The sequence below is a fragment of the Astyanax mexicanus genome, chromosome 24 (assembly GCF_023375975.1).
Source record: "Astyanax mexicanus isolate ESR-SI-001 chromosome 24, AstMex3_surface, whole genome shotgun sequence".
In the NCBI taxonomy this organism is placed as follows: Eukaryota; Metazoa; Chordata; class Actinopteri; order Characiformes; family Acestrorhamphidae; genus Astyanax; species Astyanax mexicanus.
Window position 1 is genome coordinate 12,586,309 of NC_064431.1, and position 15,855 is coordinate 12,602,163.

Sequence of the window (15,855 nt, forward strand, 5' to 3'; positions counted from 1 at the left end):
TTTAACATTTACATTTACTTGGTAAACTGAGTATCCAGGGGAAAATACACCCAGCATCTGGTCATTTAGGCTGCGGTGCGTAGAAAAGCTCAACTTGACCGTTGCACTGTTGCTTGTTGTTTTGCTAAATAAGGCCTAGTGTTGCCTCCTCTTATAGGAAATGACTGGTCACTTGTCTCCTACCAGTGTGAATGCAGGGTAAAAGTGTCACTGCTGTAGAGACAGTATAGTGCCAAGCAAGTTTAAGTCTAATGAAAAAAACAGAAAAGGGTTAATCAGAACAAGGTGCAGAGTTGTTTTTCTGAACAAACCACAGCTTTCCCTGTAGACAAATGCCACTGTGGCAAGCTAAAGAAACAAATAGCTAGGGTCGGTTTGGTTTTCTGAGATGGATTACGCCAAGTCTTTGAATGTAAAATGTAATGAACAATGCCAGTGGTGTTTAATCTTCAAAATCCTATTTGGGAGCAAATCTAACCCATGAAGTTTATATTCTTTACACAGACTCTTACCCACTGTAGATCATTCTTTATCAAGACTCCATATATTTTACATTTGTCCTCCTGATGTTTATATTCCAACAATCTTCTGCTCGTTCTGCACGCCCCAGGCTAAAAACGATGTGTGTCATGAAATGAAATTTATTTTGGCACGAAGACAGACCCTACCCTAGACAGAGTTACTGTTGAACATGATGGCTTTGAAGAATTTATTTACATACAAATCCCCCAGGTGTTTGCCTGGCTGAGGGAGCTTAAATGGTCCAAACCTGTGAGTTTTTTGGAGACACCGGTATGTGAGACGTGGCAGCAACAGCCCAGGCCAACCTGCAGATTCGTTCCATATGTTTCCTGAGTGAAGTTCTCTCGCTGTTTCTCTGGCTGTCCAACCCCTCCACCCCCTTTACGTCTGTCTGCGCTGCCCAGACCGGCCAAATTGTGATGAAGAAAAGAAAATTGATGCATTGGAAAGCTTTTCTCCAACCTTTTCTTAAGCAATCAAAATGTGCACATTCTGAAATGGTGGAAAAAGAGCCTCCTAATGCTGGCATTTAGAAGATCAGCTGTGCAAGATTGCATCGATATCCAAACTAAATGATTCAATATTTTTTTTTTGCAGTGTAGAAGCTGAAATATAGTTGCAATTTTGTAGTAAAGGCCAGGTAGTTCACACAGCTCTTTATTCTGCTAAGTTTTTCTTAAATATGTTATATAGAGTTTATTATAGGTAGACAGACTCAGTGACCACAGACTTTGTTTATTTGGGTCCATTCTTCTATTATGTAAGTAATTTCCTGTAGACCCTCATTTATTTGCTTTTTTTTTTTCTTCTTTGCCTAAGACTTTTGCAGTACCTAATCTTCCCAGTAATTTTAGGGTCATTACTTTAAGAAACGTGAACAGTACTGGGGAAATTGAGACTTAATCTGAAACTGACTCAATGTACTGTTTTCTACATTACTTATAATGTTTATAAACTAATCTGATTTATTTTGTTAACATTTGTGAATGTAAACTTGTGAACTTCTGAATGAATTCTCCCAGAATTCTATTATTTGTTTCAATCTGAATTGGAACATTTATTGTGGTTGTCCTCAAATTGATTACAATAGGTGTTCAAATATTTAGATTTAAAATCAACAGAATGATTCCAATTAATGCTGTTTCTGTGAGGAATGAGTTCATTCACTGTTTCAGAAAGTCACTTGGCTAATAATAAGACGGGGGGAGAAGCAGTTGGCAGCTTAGTTGTGTAGCTGCTTGAGGTTTTCCAGATTTAAAATGTCCAATTAATATGTATGTAAAGAATGACCGAAGTCAAATGTATCAGCAGTTAATAAAACGGGAACAATCAGAAGGTACATAGTGAATTGTATTTTTACAGTTAATAAACACAAAGCTCATCTGTAGAGCTGAGGCAGTTAATGCTGTATTGAATCATGAATTGTAGGTGGAGATACAGTTTCAAAACTAAAATACAGTTTTAGTACTTGAACCAGTAGCTCCATCTGCTGGTCTGCCTCTGAATCGTCCAAAAAAGGTACAAACATTAAAAATGTAGGGTGCCAGAATATCTGAGAATGATTTTTAGACAGTGCAGCTCATTGGTAATACATTAAAATAATTTAAAAATAAATGGTACAAAGACTTAAGTAATAATCAACCAAAACCTGTTTCTAAATATTGATATATTTTTTTTAATTGAGTCAGAAGAATTATGTGAGCAGGTCAATCATGTTTTCTTATTGTGTACACATGACTGTAAATATTTAATAGAAAGAAAGCACTCCTACATTCTGTAAATAAGACCAGATGGTCACACCTTTACTAACTGTCCCGTGATCATCTCAGGATGTTCAGTAAACAGTGACATGATCAAGTTTGGCCAAACCTGATTGTTTTATATATCATTGATTGTTCAGATAAAGAATTTTAGGTAAATATATATTATATAGCAGATCAACACAGTGATATTTTAGAAAAAATGAAGTTTATAGGATTTACAGAAATTGTTCAATAATTCTAAACTAAATTAGACAGGTGCATTAATTGGGGCACCCTTGTCGTTTTATTAATTTGAATACGTTCTGCAGTAATTATTGGAACACACAATTAATTTGGTAAGCTCATTGACCCTTGACCTACATACACAGGTGACTCCATGATAAATGGTTAAGGTGCCAACTGCAAGTTTTTCTCTTTTTTGTTTCTTCTCTGAAGAGTGGCAACATGGGAGCCTCAAAACAAAACTCTCAAATGACCTGAAAACAAAGATTGTTCAACATCAAGATTTAGGGGAAGGATATTTCAGAGATTTCAGCTGTCAGTTTCCACTGTGAGGAACATAGTGAGAAAATGGAAGACCACAGGCACAGTTCTAGTTAAGGCCTGAAGTGGCGCCCAAGAAAAATCTCAGATAATCAGAGGAGAAGGATGGTGAGAACAGTCATAGTCAACCCATAGACCTCCAGAGCTTCAAAGATCTACATCATCATCTTGCTGCAGATGGAGTCACTGTGCATCATTCAACTATTCAGCGCATTTTACACAAGGAGGGGCTGTATGGGAGAGTAATGCAGAAGAAGCCTTTTTATGAGCACACGCCACAAACGGAGTCGATTGAGGTATGCTAAAGCACATTGTTGCCCACAGTAAAATTTAGTGGTGGTTCATCATGCTGTGGGGCTGTGTGATCAGTGCAGGTACTGGGAATCTTGTTAAAGTTGAAGGTCGTATGGATTTCAGTCAGTATCAGCAGATTCTTGAGAACAATGTTCAAGAATCAGTAAAAAAAGTTGAAGTTGAAGCCTGGGCTTGATCCTTCAACAAGGCAATGACCCTAAACACAGAACACTGCTCAAAATCTACTAAAGCCTTCATGCAGAGTAACAAGAACAACATTCCGGAATGATCATCTCAGTCCCCAGACCTGAATAGAAACCATGCTCAGAAACCATCTAAGAAGCTCTCATTGGAAGCTCATCTCATCAAAGACTCTCATTGGAAGCTATAGGAAGCATTTAGAGGCTGTTATTTCTGTAAAAGGCAGTTCTACTAAATATTGATGTATTTTTTTCTGTTGGGGTTCCCAAATTAAGCGCACCTGTCGAATTATTGCACACTTTGTGAACATTCTATGAACTTCATTTCATTTCTCAAATATCACTGTGTTCTTCTGCTATATGATATATTTACTGAAATTATTGATCCAAAGAACCAATTTATAAAGAAAAATCATGAGAATTATCAGGTGTGCCCAAACTTTTTCAAACCTCTATAAATCACTTAGGAACTTCATGAGTTAAAGTAAAGGACAAAGTTCGCACATATAACACTGCAACACATTTATCACCATGGGTTATTTTGGGTTACATCTGCTGGCTGCAAAACACACTTTAGGTGTGGAATGCTGGTGAACCGTGGGCACTTCTGAAGGAAATGTCTTGGAAATGTGCTGCAGAACATTTATTAGAAGTCTTTCATGCACTTTTCATGAAATAATGTTTAAAATAGCTTATTGTACAATATACCATTGCTGTTCAGTGAAAATATCTTTCTCTATTTTGAAGACTGTGAGAGAAATTAGAGAATATTACTGAGTCTTATTTTAGAGCATTTTTGTTGGTCCATTCATAATGTACAGAATAGAGAAACGTTTTTTTGGACAGCAGCAATATGGATATGACTTCTTGATCTTTGAGCTGATACATCGTCTTTGTTTCAATTTTATTTGTTATTTATTCACTTAGGATGTGCAAAATTGTTATATTTCTGAATATTATTAATAATGAAAGGTTTATTATAACAAATATTTTATATATATATATTTATAATTGAACATTTTTATGTTTATATCTTTACAATATCTGAAATTGTGAAAGTTGCAATTAGTCTACAAGAATAATAAACCTAATAAGACCTGAAAATACCTAAAGAATTGTTATTTAAGTACTTTTAAATAATGAGTTTAAGGAGCTTTTAATTAGATAATATGAACTTGTGGTAAACACGCTGCATAAATATAGCATTACCAGTAACAGCATAATTGCATACAAATTCTGCTCAATCTGAAAGGGACTGAAACTGTGAAGAATAGAGCTGGTGAAATCTGTTTATCTGAGAGTAATTTTGTGCAAAAAGTTTATGATTATGTTTTGTGTAGCCCATAGACCTTTTCTAACTCTTGGGATCAATGAAGCGTCTGTCCATTCATCCATCCATCCATACATACATCCATAAATCCATCCATCCATACATACATCCATCCATAAATACATCCATCCATACATACATCCATACATACATCCATAAATACATCCATCCATACATACATCCATAAATCCATCCATCCATTCATACATACATCCATAAATCCATCCATCCATTCATACATACATCCATAAATCCATCCATCCATCCATTCATACATACATCCATAAATCCATCCATCCATCCATTCATACATACATCCATAAATCCATCCATCCATACTTACATCCATAAATCCATCCATCCATCCATTCATACATCCATAAATCCATCCATACATACATACATCCATAAATCCATCCATCCATTCATACATACATCCATAAATCCATCCATCCATTCATACATACATCCATAAATCCATCCATCCATCCATACATACATCCATAAATCCATCCATCCATACATACATACATCCATAAATCCATCCATCCATTCATCCATACATACATCCATAAATCCATCCATCCATCCATACATACATCCATAAATCCATCCATCCATTCATACATACATCCATAAATCCATCCATCCATTCATCCATAAATCCATCCATCCATTCATCCATACATACATCCATAAATCCATCCATCCATTCATACATACATCCATAAATCCATCCGTCTGTCCATACATACGTCCGTCCATACATACGTCCGTCCATACATACGTCCGTCCATACATACATACATACACACAAACACACACACACACACACACACACACATACATACATAAATAATGAGGTATAATACGTCCTTGTTAATGTTTTGTGTTTTACTATGCAATATATCGTTTAAAGTAACAGTTATTGTGACAGGCCTAACTATAAGCATTCTTACATAAATAAGAAGTTCTTCAAGTAAAAGTATTTTAAAACATATTTAGCAAAATAATCACAAACAAAACAACCAGGTAAGATTTATTTTAGAACATAAAATTGATTTTCACACTGACTTCAGATTCAACAAAGTCAACATTTAATATGCATTTAATATGTTTGATAGGATAAATTGTTTCCTTTGATATAGAATTGAAATAAAATTAGTCTGCACTGTCAGTGCCATGCCAGAGATTGTGTATTTAACAGGTTTGAACAGATCTCTGTGAAAATGAACATTATCATAACATCTACAATGCTTCCATCCAGTATGGAAGCACCAACTACTCTAATGCCAATAAACATGTACACAAAACATATAGAATTGATTTCCAGCAGAATTCCCTGCACAGGATCTCATTATATATGTTCCCTCTGTCTTCACTCTAAACTTTTCAAGTAAACTGCCAGTTCAACAGCAGGTACGGTGCAGCGAGTTGTGTGGTGCATCCCGACAGACTGAGGGAATAGGACCTCTGTATAATTACAGGTTGTAGGACGTTATTAAACATGACGCTGAAATGCTGCCCTCCAGAGGACAGAAATTTCGACACAGTCAGAAACACTTGGCTCACTTTCGTCTGAAATTGCCCAGTTGCACGGCTCTATGGCCGGACACACAGCGGAAAGTGGGCGGCTGGATTTCCCAGTATTTCACCGGATTGGCAAAAAGGCTAATTCCGGTATAGAGGGCCTTCTTGAGCTTGGTTCTAGTTGGACAGAAGTCATTTACTCCCACCTGGGTGATGCTGTTAGCGTGGAGGTACACCACCTGAAAAAAAAAAGAGAGATTGCATCACTTTTTGTTAGATATTTATCTTCATTTTGTTTGAAAATGGGCCCAGACACAGAACAATCTGAGGAGGATGTACTAATGCCAACTAGTGCCAATATATGGAATGAATTCACCTGTGAAAAAACAACTTTCTATAGCTAAAGTTACCTTAGCTTGTAAAAGTATTTTATATTCATTGTAAAGTATGTAGCATGGACACTGTGGATCCATTCCCTTCTAAATAAAGCAAAAATATAATTTTAATGGACATTGTATACTGTTTAAAAGTTAGTTTGGCGTTTACTGGGTAAAAGGGCTTTTTTGGGTATTCTTTTGTAATTAAGTTAATACTTATCTATGAAACACTGGAATAAGATGCATGTATTCATAATTTGATAGCAAAAAGTTTTTTTTTTCTAAACATCTACATTGATTGAGCAGTAGTAATAAATCTTCGCTACTTGAGCTGGCATGGAAAACTTTACTGGCTGTGCTTTGCTTTCATTTCTCTCCTCATGTGATGATTTACAACGCTGATGTTGATTCCAGGCGTTCATTCAGGCGGAATAACGCTGACAGAGACCGACTACAGCCTGCGGTTTACAATGCTGTCCTGCAGTCTTTTTGTTTTCCTAATTTTAACCAAATTTCTTCCCATTTTACCTGAGCCAATTAATCCCTTCACTCACTAGGACTCCCCCCCCATCACGTGCAATGCTTCTGACATTGGGAGGGTGAGGATATGTTCATGCCTTCTCCTGTCAAACCTCACCTCGATTCCTACTGCCACCAATCACTAGCACATCCTCACTAGGCAGCCAACAGTGCACTCAGAGGAAAGCGCAGGATCCCCAGCTCTGATACATCAGCTAACAGATACCTGTGCCAGCCAGTATCATAATGAGTGATGAGAGGAGAAAGATTTACCTACCCAGAAAGAGCATGACCAATTGTGCTCTCTCAGACTCTGGCTGCTGATGCTGAAACAGCATAAACCAGGATTTGAACTCTGGATTTAAATTCTGGATTTGAACTCAATCTTCGTGCCATAGTATTTTTTTAAATCGGCCTGATACTTACTCGTAAATACTTCAGTGTGTTGAAACCCGGTGGCACTTTTTTCAGTTTGTTGTTATCCAGATGAATTTCTCTGATTTTTGGAATACTCGCTAAGGTGCCGTTCTCCACAAACTTGATCTGGTTGAAACCCAGCCCTAACCTGTGAATAATATAAAACATTAAATGTTCATATGTGCCTGTTTATACTTAGCTATATGTTTAAATAGTACAGCTTAGTCACCCCTTTTTTACCTCTGTAAATTTTTGTATCGGATAAAGTCTTCCACTTCAACTTTACCAATTTTATTGTAGTCCAAATGAAGTTCAGTGAGAGAAGATGGCAGATCTGTGAGGATAAAAAAGTCATTAAGTTGTATCTAAACAATAATTCAGATAGTGAAACTATGAGCCTCGTTCTATTTGCATTCAATTTAATATTTAAAAAATGAATAATTAAACACGGCTTGCATTTGTTGCATTTGAAGTGTGCTATTATTGCTCAAATAATCAAAATAATCATCTTCTATGCTCACAAATGTTAGAAAAGTTACCTTTTGGTATGGCAGTGAGTTTTGCCTCTGCAATTCTCAAGAAAAGGGTTGACATATCATCGAAAGCACCAAGCTCAATCCCACTGTTGGCGATTGGATTTGCAGTCATTTCTGGTGGGAGAAATGTAGTATTGTCATTAAACCTCTCTGTAGAACTTATGGACCTTAATTAGCTGGACTATTTTAATAAATCTTTATTTATGGAAAGACCTCCAGTCTTACCCTACACGGGTCATGTGAGCTTTAATTTTAGAATATTACAGAAAAAAAACTTCAGTGGATAGCACGTGCCACTGTCTTTTGTTTCTTTAAGTATGTTTAGACAATACTAACAGAAACAATAAATTGTCTCTGAAGAGTATGTTATTAGTGAAACAGTAGAAATTGTCTTTTATACAGTTGTTACATGTTTAAACCTGGAATAAACGTGTTTTTGGTGATATCACATTCATAATTTGCTTGCTCACATAAATAGCCCGAAAGGTGTAAACAGTCCCAAGACGCATTGTTATAGGATCTAACCCGAGTAATTAAACCATATTTACAGGTGGTTATTCATATTTAATGTATATGGTTTAAAGTGCAAACTGAATTTGATTTCTCAGATTTTTTTTTTTTTTTTGCATTTTTAAGGTAAGTGTAAACAGAATCCAGTCAAAGTAGATCTAGGTAGTACATAGGCAAGTCAGTTCATTTAATCTCCAGTCTTTAGACTCTAATAGGTCTCTGATACGTCTCTGATACTATTCAAGTTAAGAATGTATCTTTATTATAAAAACGTAAAAGATTTGCAAATATAGATTTGGTGTAGTTCCAAAACAGCTACTTTTGTGTAATAACCCATACCTAGAACCTGCAGGGAATGCATCCCTTTGAATGCCTCCTTTTGGATTCTGCTTATCTTGTTGTCATGAATCCTCAGCTCCAGAACGTTCTTAGGTAGATTTTCAGGTACTTGTGTCAGAAGGTTATATGACAAGTAGAGAAGCTGGAGTTTGTCCATGTTTTGGAAAGCCTTCGGATGAATCTTTGATATCCGGTTATTGACCAGAAACATGGCCTAACAGAAATGAAAAAACAGAGCAACAAATGTACTGCATTTTAGTACATTAGACAATATCATGATATAACTCCTGATATAACTTTTTGGATCCATAAAAGGCTTTATGTCTCGCCATCTAATGACCAAATTAAATACTTGATAAAAGCGGAATCATATTCCAGTTACATCACCGTTTGTAAATTACTCACGTAAAGAGTATTCAGTCCTTTGAAGTCATCTTCCTTTATCTCAGTAATATCATTGTTCTGGAGATCGATCATTAATGTGTCTGCTGGAATTTCACGTGGCACCGCTGTTAAACCTGGTAAAAAAAGACAAAACTGATGTTCCTGGTAAAACTTAATATTAAACTCAATAGTCCTTTAAGAGCAAAAAAATCTGATTTTATTTGTAATCTAATCAATGTGTTTACATGCACTTGGGTAATCAGGCAATGGCAGTTTACTTTTTACAAGCTTGATAAGGAGAGAGCGCCATCTACCCACCCGGAGGAAGCAGGGCCAATTGGGCCCCCTCTGGATGCCGGCAGCTGATGGCAAAGCTGCATGAGTGGGGGTTTGAGTCTGCGACCTCCCGCTCATAGTGGCAGCGCATTAGACCACTGGACCACTCGGAGCCCCCAATGGGAATTTACTTGAGTCAGGCAGTAATCTGATTTATTTTTTCAATCAGCCAATAATTTTACCGAATAATTATGATACAAAAGTCAAACGTTTGGACAAACTTTCTTATTCACTATTCAAACTTAAAAACAAACTGAGAAAGGGTGTGTCCAAAGTATGATTTCTAATAGCATGTAACATATTTTAATATATAATATTATATTATATATTTTTTAAAGATAGAGATACCCTTTTTGTTGAACAATCGTCCACATGCGATTATAGTATATTTTTTAGTCAAATTTTTAGGCCTTTATCAGGTCTAAGTAATCAGAGTTTGCTGCAATAATTAAATGCATGTGAACACGCTTATGGATAATCTTGCTTTTTCATAAAAAACTGAATCATGATCTTAGTCTGTACACCTATTGTATTCCTACACCCAGTTTTGTATAGAGGTTTGATGCTTCAGCATGGAAACATGGAGTATCCTCTACCTAGATCCGAGCACTGAACGACTCTTTTGGAGCATGTGCAGCCAAAAGGGCAGTCTGAAATATAGTTGTCCTCAAGATCATCATAATCATCATCATAGTCATTATCATCCTCATCATCGTCGTCCCTGTCATCTCGTTGCATGATGTCATGGACCTTCATCAGCTCCATGATCTTGATGGGCTTGTATGGCTTGGCGTGGCAGAGCAGCAGCAGGGTGAAGAGCAGCAGGACTCTCATGGTGGAGGTTCTGTCTAAGGTTTCTCAAACAGCAGGTGACCGGTTAGTTTTACAGAACCTGGGGATGAAAATGATGGCATTGATTTGAATACATTATTAAATACAATATTAAATGTTTTTTTAAGCAGATTAATCAACCCCCCCCCTTATCATCATCATCATTTATTCACACATATATGTTTGGACACCCTAAGAAGCTGAAGAGCTTTTAAATGGGGCCCAAGCACAGAAATACATATAACCCCCCAATCCATGCCATACCACCCCCACCCCCAATTTACTCTTCTTGTAATTTGCTTGTTTTAAAAAATCTGGTGACATCTTTTTTGCTGTATTTAGCACTAAACCATTCATTTTTACTTACAATTTTACTCATAATTAGCTAGTAGAATTCTCTTTTCTGTTGATACCTGAGGAACATCCTGTAAATGTTACTGGGACTCTGGTGGTCTTTTACACTGTGAGAATGATTTGCCATCACTATTATAAATAAATAGTTTTAATAAAACAGTTATAGCTGCATAATTAAACATCTGAATTTCTCTTCAGTTCTGGGTTGTGGTTGTTCTCCTCTAAGACCCTTTGAATCTGGCTAGCCTTAACATTGATTGTATTTGGTTGAGTTTTTTGTAAATCAGATGATGTGGGGAAAAATCCCACTAAGGATTGTGGCCATGTATATTCACTTTCACCAGACATTTTCCAGCAGCAGCAGCATTGCTGGTGATGGCTATGGTGGGTAGCAAGAATGTTGAATGTCTCTGCTAGATCCCACTAGATTAGGCGCTTCAACTGCTGGCTGTAGGTCAATTCAAGCAGTAAATTGTAGGTTGCTTTTATGAAGACTCCAGATCATAATAGGCTGGAACTGTGCTTTTGTTTAAACTCTCCTTCAGGACCTTCCTTAAAAATGTGCCTATCACTGTACAGTGTAGCCACAGTGTGGGCTGTTCCATTCTTTTGTTCTGTCAGAGATGATTATGAGGGCTTTTCAGTTGGAGTCTCACTTAATTGAGTCTACAATAGTGTGGAATCACTCATATATTTTGATTGCACTGTAGAATGCACCATCCATTTTTCAGTGTCTAAATCGAAAGGTTAGGTTTGACCGTATTTTTGAGGACACTGAAATGCAAATTATAGCAACTTTATTTAAAATCCAAGGCCAGCAAGTCTTAGAGTCTTAAAGTTTTAGAGTTTTACATGCAATGTTTATTATGGTAAAATACGCTTCTATAAATGATCATAAACATCTCACAAACTTTGAAAAACAGTGTCTCATATGTCAGGTAGTGTATTTGGCACTATTGTACAGAGATAATACTTTTTTGTGAGATATCAATCTAAACAAGTTCTGACTCGAGTTTCTCAAGAATGAAAAAGTTTACACTAAACTTTACACCACATTTTTCTTAACAAAATTGGTGAAGTTTCCACTTACATTGGCCCTTTTAGTAGTGCACAGAAATGGTGCGGAGAGCAAAGCTTGATTAAAAGTTTAGAAGAAAATAATAATTTTACGTCAGAAAAGCAAGGGGTACACTTTTGTAAATTCTCTGCAGGAACCCAGCTTTACCCATGTGTTTTTAGTCAGAGCAATTAACTCGGACTGCTTGTTAAAGTGTGGTAGCCTTTATTATGGGAACCAGGAAAAAACATCAGTATCAGGAAAACAGGCTTCACTATGTTAATCAACTGTGAGAATTATAGGCTGACCTCATTTCCATAAGTATAATATATATTAGTATGTATAACGTTTCACATTTGGACACCAGCAAGCTTTAATCTCTGAGTTAAAGCTATAAAGTTATAATGTTCTGTAGATGAGTGCTTTGCAATGTAATGAATGTTCTTTTTCCATGCAAATCTTCATTCAGAACCATGTTGTTCCCATTCATTTGATCAAAAATCAGCTCTTTCAATAAATAAACATATCCACCATTTTGCCTTTTGGGATAATTCAGTTATTCTTTCCTTTTTAAATTTTGGTTTTTCCTTTTTATATTAGACTAAATTGATAAAATATTTACAGTCATAGTTCCTTATTAATTCATTCATGTAGACACTTAAAATAAAACAATCTAGTAAAGAAAATCTGATCAATCGTCAGAGCTCATACTTGCTTTAAATACTTTACGTTTTAATAAAGGTGTTCTGTAAAAGATGCCATACCTCAGAAATGTGTGTAATCCTTCTGCAGCTCCAGAAAGCCTCCAGGGGGGACATGAACGGTGTTGTGATGATGCACTGCAGCAGCAGATCCTAAATTATTGCCCGAAATCTCAAGGGGAAGAGAAGGAGTTGCTCTTCACAGACAGAAATCCCTGATCGGACATGAGTGAGAAGATGCTGTCAGTGTGAGGAGCAGTACAGGAACTAAAGACCTCACACTGATCTCACTCTGCTTTAGCAAGTTCTCAGCTACTGCTGAACACACATTGTTACCGGTCATATGTTTCTCATCACCTCTTGAATCAGGGCCAAAATTGTAAGCTTATAGGTTGAATGGCTCGTCCTTTTAAAGGTTCTTCGTGTAGGTCCTCACGCTGCTTCACACTGTGAGTGGGTGGCTTTTTTCCATTGTGTATTTCACATGTTTTGGAAGAGTTTGGAGCATGAGGGAACATGATCTTGCTTAATTTGTGAAGGGGCAGTTTCGTTTCCATCAAAAAATTCATATGGTAATTTTTTTTTTACTTGTTTTTTGGGTCTGTTGTAAAGAAAAATGTTTTGATGAAGCATGAATATCGAATATTTTAGCAGGTTTTTATCTTGCTTTTTAAGCAACAAAGAGGAATTACAAAACCTAATTTTGTAATTATTTATTAAACAATCAACATTTTTAATATCTCTGCAAACACATCAACAAAGTACAATACATTACCTCAGCAGTGCAATTCTAATTATTAATTTACCTCAGCAGTGCTATTATAATCCTAAATTTACCTCAGCAGATATTCCAATAAGATTTTTACTTCAGAGGAGCTATTTTATTATTAATTTACCTCAGCATTGCTATTCTTGTCATAAATGTACCTCAGCAGTGCTAGTCATATAACTGAGCCAACATTATTATCCTTGTCTTGTACATCTTGCATTTTGCAGTGGGAAACAAAGATAATAAAGAGCTAACAAAAATAAAAGTAAACTGCCACCTCTTAAAAAAGGTTGCCAATTATTCAGTGCATACAGGCTTTTATGCTGTTAAAACAGTATATAATCAGCTAAACAAGGTGCTTGTTTTAAAGTAGGTGTATTTGTAACACCAAGTGTCAAATGGAATGAACATCAGTGTTGGATATACTTAATGTGTCATGTTATTTAAATATTATATAACACTTTTCCAGGACAGTAATGACAATCTGATTGCAGCAGCACATTTTCTTTACTTAGGGCTGCATTTATGGCATGCTAAGTCCTGCCAAATATGTGTAGGTTTGGCAGGGGGCTTGTATATGATGGAAGTCCTCCGCTATTAAAGTTTTAATGCATTTTTTCCCCCAGCCTCAATAGGCATCACTTTTTCCAGAAGGGCAATGGTTCCCAAACTGGTTTACCACTTAATGTATGTATGGAAGTTACTGCTGCTAGTAATTACTATTAGCCTGCAATTTTCAAAACCGACAAACTGCTAATGCAGAGACATCAGATGTAGGAAATGTGTAATCCAAAATCCATCTGTAAAATGGTCTAGACATCCCTCTCATTCTCTGGCTCCTTCCTTTGTCATGTAATACTTGATGTTATTCCTGAGTGTTAAGCAAGTTCTCTGAGTTCATGCTCTGAGAATAACCATTTAGTTTCTTTTGGAATTATTTAAATAGTAAATGAGTAAAGAGATCTTCATTATACATTAGCAGAAAAAAAAAACTTCCAAGCCAAACAAGTCTGCTTTACACTGACTTTCTTACTGCAACTCCTACCAGGTGTTCTCATTTTTAATTGTTATTTTCCTTCAAAACTTCATTCATTTCTTTGTCTGATTACACTGTGGATTGCTTTTTAAAAATATACTTTATTAATAAATTTCAAAGCACAATACAAAGTTATTACAATTCAAACAATTTTCATCATAATCAACATATCATTTTACACAAAGTATACTCACCATCAAATATTCAATTTTTTTACATTAAACCAAATATTTCCCATCAAGACATCTAGTTAAAAATTTAAAAGTGTCCAAGGATATTTGTTTTTTATTTTAGAGTCCATATTCCTTATTCTTTTAAGTTCACAAATTATTTGTTTAAAAATTACGCTTGCAGGAATTTGTATCTGATTTATGGTCATCTTGCACCGAGTTTTCCACAACTTACTGACAGTGATGCATAAAATGTGCCAAAAGAAGTCTTTAGTGATGGGATCGAGAGTGCTGTTAAAAATTCCATAGAGGATTGTGTTGTGGTTTACCTCAATATCGTAGCAGATATCCTTGAGCAGTGACCATGTGTCCTTTGCCCGCTGGCATTCCACGAGGATGGAATGCCAGTGGATTGCCCCTTTAACCCATATATAAAGTATTAATATGGTAACACCCGATTGAACTTGTTTTATTCAGCTGAAATAATCTGACAAAAATGTTTATTCAAACTATGTAAATTGAATAAACTCTGTTTAGTTGGTTCTAAACCCATGAGCATTTTGGTTGCACAGAAAAAAAAATCACTTTTTAGTGTTTGACAGGGAAGGTATCCCTCAAAGCAGACAGATGGTGGTTACTGGTTTTGTGCTTTCAGTAAGGCATTTAAGTTGTTCCATGGTTACTCACTGTGATCTAAGTACCCTTAAGTGAGCAGGGGAAAATAGTCAGGAAAAACGTGTTGAATCTAAGATGTTTGGAAATATTGAGAAATTACTGAACAGTTGTCATATACATTAACCTGACCTGCTGTCTCGCCAATGTAGCAATGTAGTGGTGAATCTGTATGTCTAAATGAAGTACTATGCAAACGTTAAGGCATCTAAGTTCCTTTTATGGACAATAATTGTTTATATCCTCAGTAAAACACTAATATTAGCATAAATGCAAATAACAATAGATTATGTGAATTCACAGTGGCATTATGACAATTTAAGCATATTGTCATAAACTTTAATAGTTAATAGTCATGAACGCTATACTTTTCTGAGCATGTCCTGGCTATTGTCAGTGCTTGAACAGCGCTGACCCACAGTTTTTCATTTTAAAGTGTGTCGTTAGTCCTGTTTAATTGGATAAAGTTCAGCAAATCTAGAATATAACTTACTGTGCTAGTAAAGACATAATCAGAAACACATCACACACCTCTACATTAAATCCAAGACTGTCAGCAAGACATTTACAGTACGTTGTTCCATGGTTACTTATTGTTTATTAGCTTGGAAAAACTGTGTTGGCAAAAAAGGTGAATACAGTCTGTGTTTGGTCTGAATTAAGAA

General features: G+C 36.0%; 2 protein-coding genes across 2 annotated transcripts in view; one reads left to right on the forward strand and one right to left on the reverse strand.

The window, feature by feature from the left end:
• The window catches only part of LOC103023707 (centromere protein P), a 102,979-nt gene that overhangs the window by 52,059 nt on the left and 35,065 nt on the right, over window positions 1-15,855 (forward strand). The gene's annotated exons all lie outside the window — the stretch shown is intronic.
• Window positions 5,678-12,946, reverse strand: aspn (asporin (LRR class 1)). Its single transcript, XM_007229602.4, has 8 exons — window positions 12,607-12,946; window positions 10,197-10,492; window positions 9,286-9,398; window positions 8,881-9,094; window positions 8,035-8,145; window positions 7,736-7,829; window positions 7,505-7,643; window positions 5,678-6,421 (listed from the first exon to the last, which is right to left on the reverse strand). The coding sequence occupies exons 2-8, from the start codon at window positions 10,432-10,434 to the stop codon at window positions 6,221-6,223; spliced, it is 1,110 nt and encodes a 369-aa protein (XP_007229664.3). The 5' UTR covers window positions 10,435-10,492; window positions 12,607-12,946; the 3' UTR covers window positions 5,678-6,220.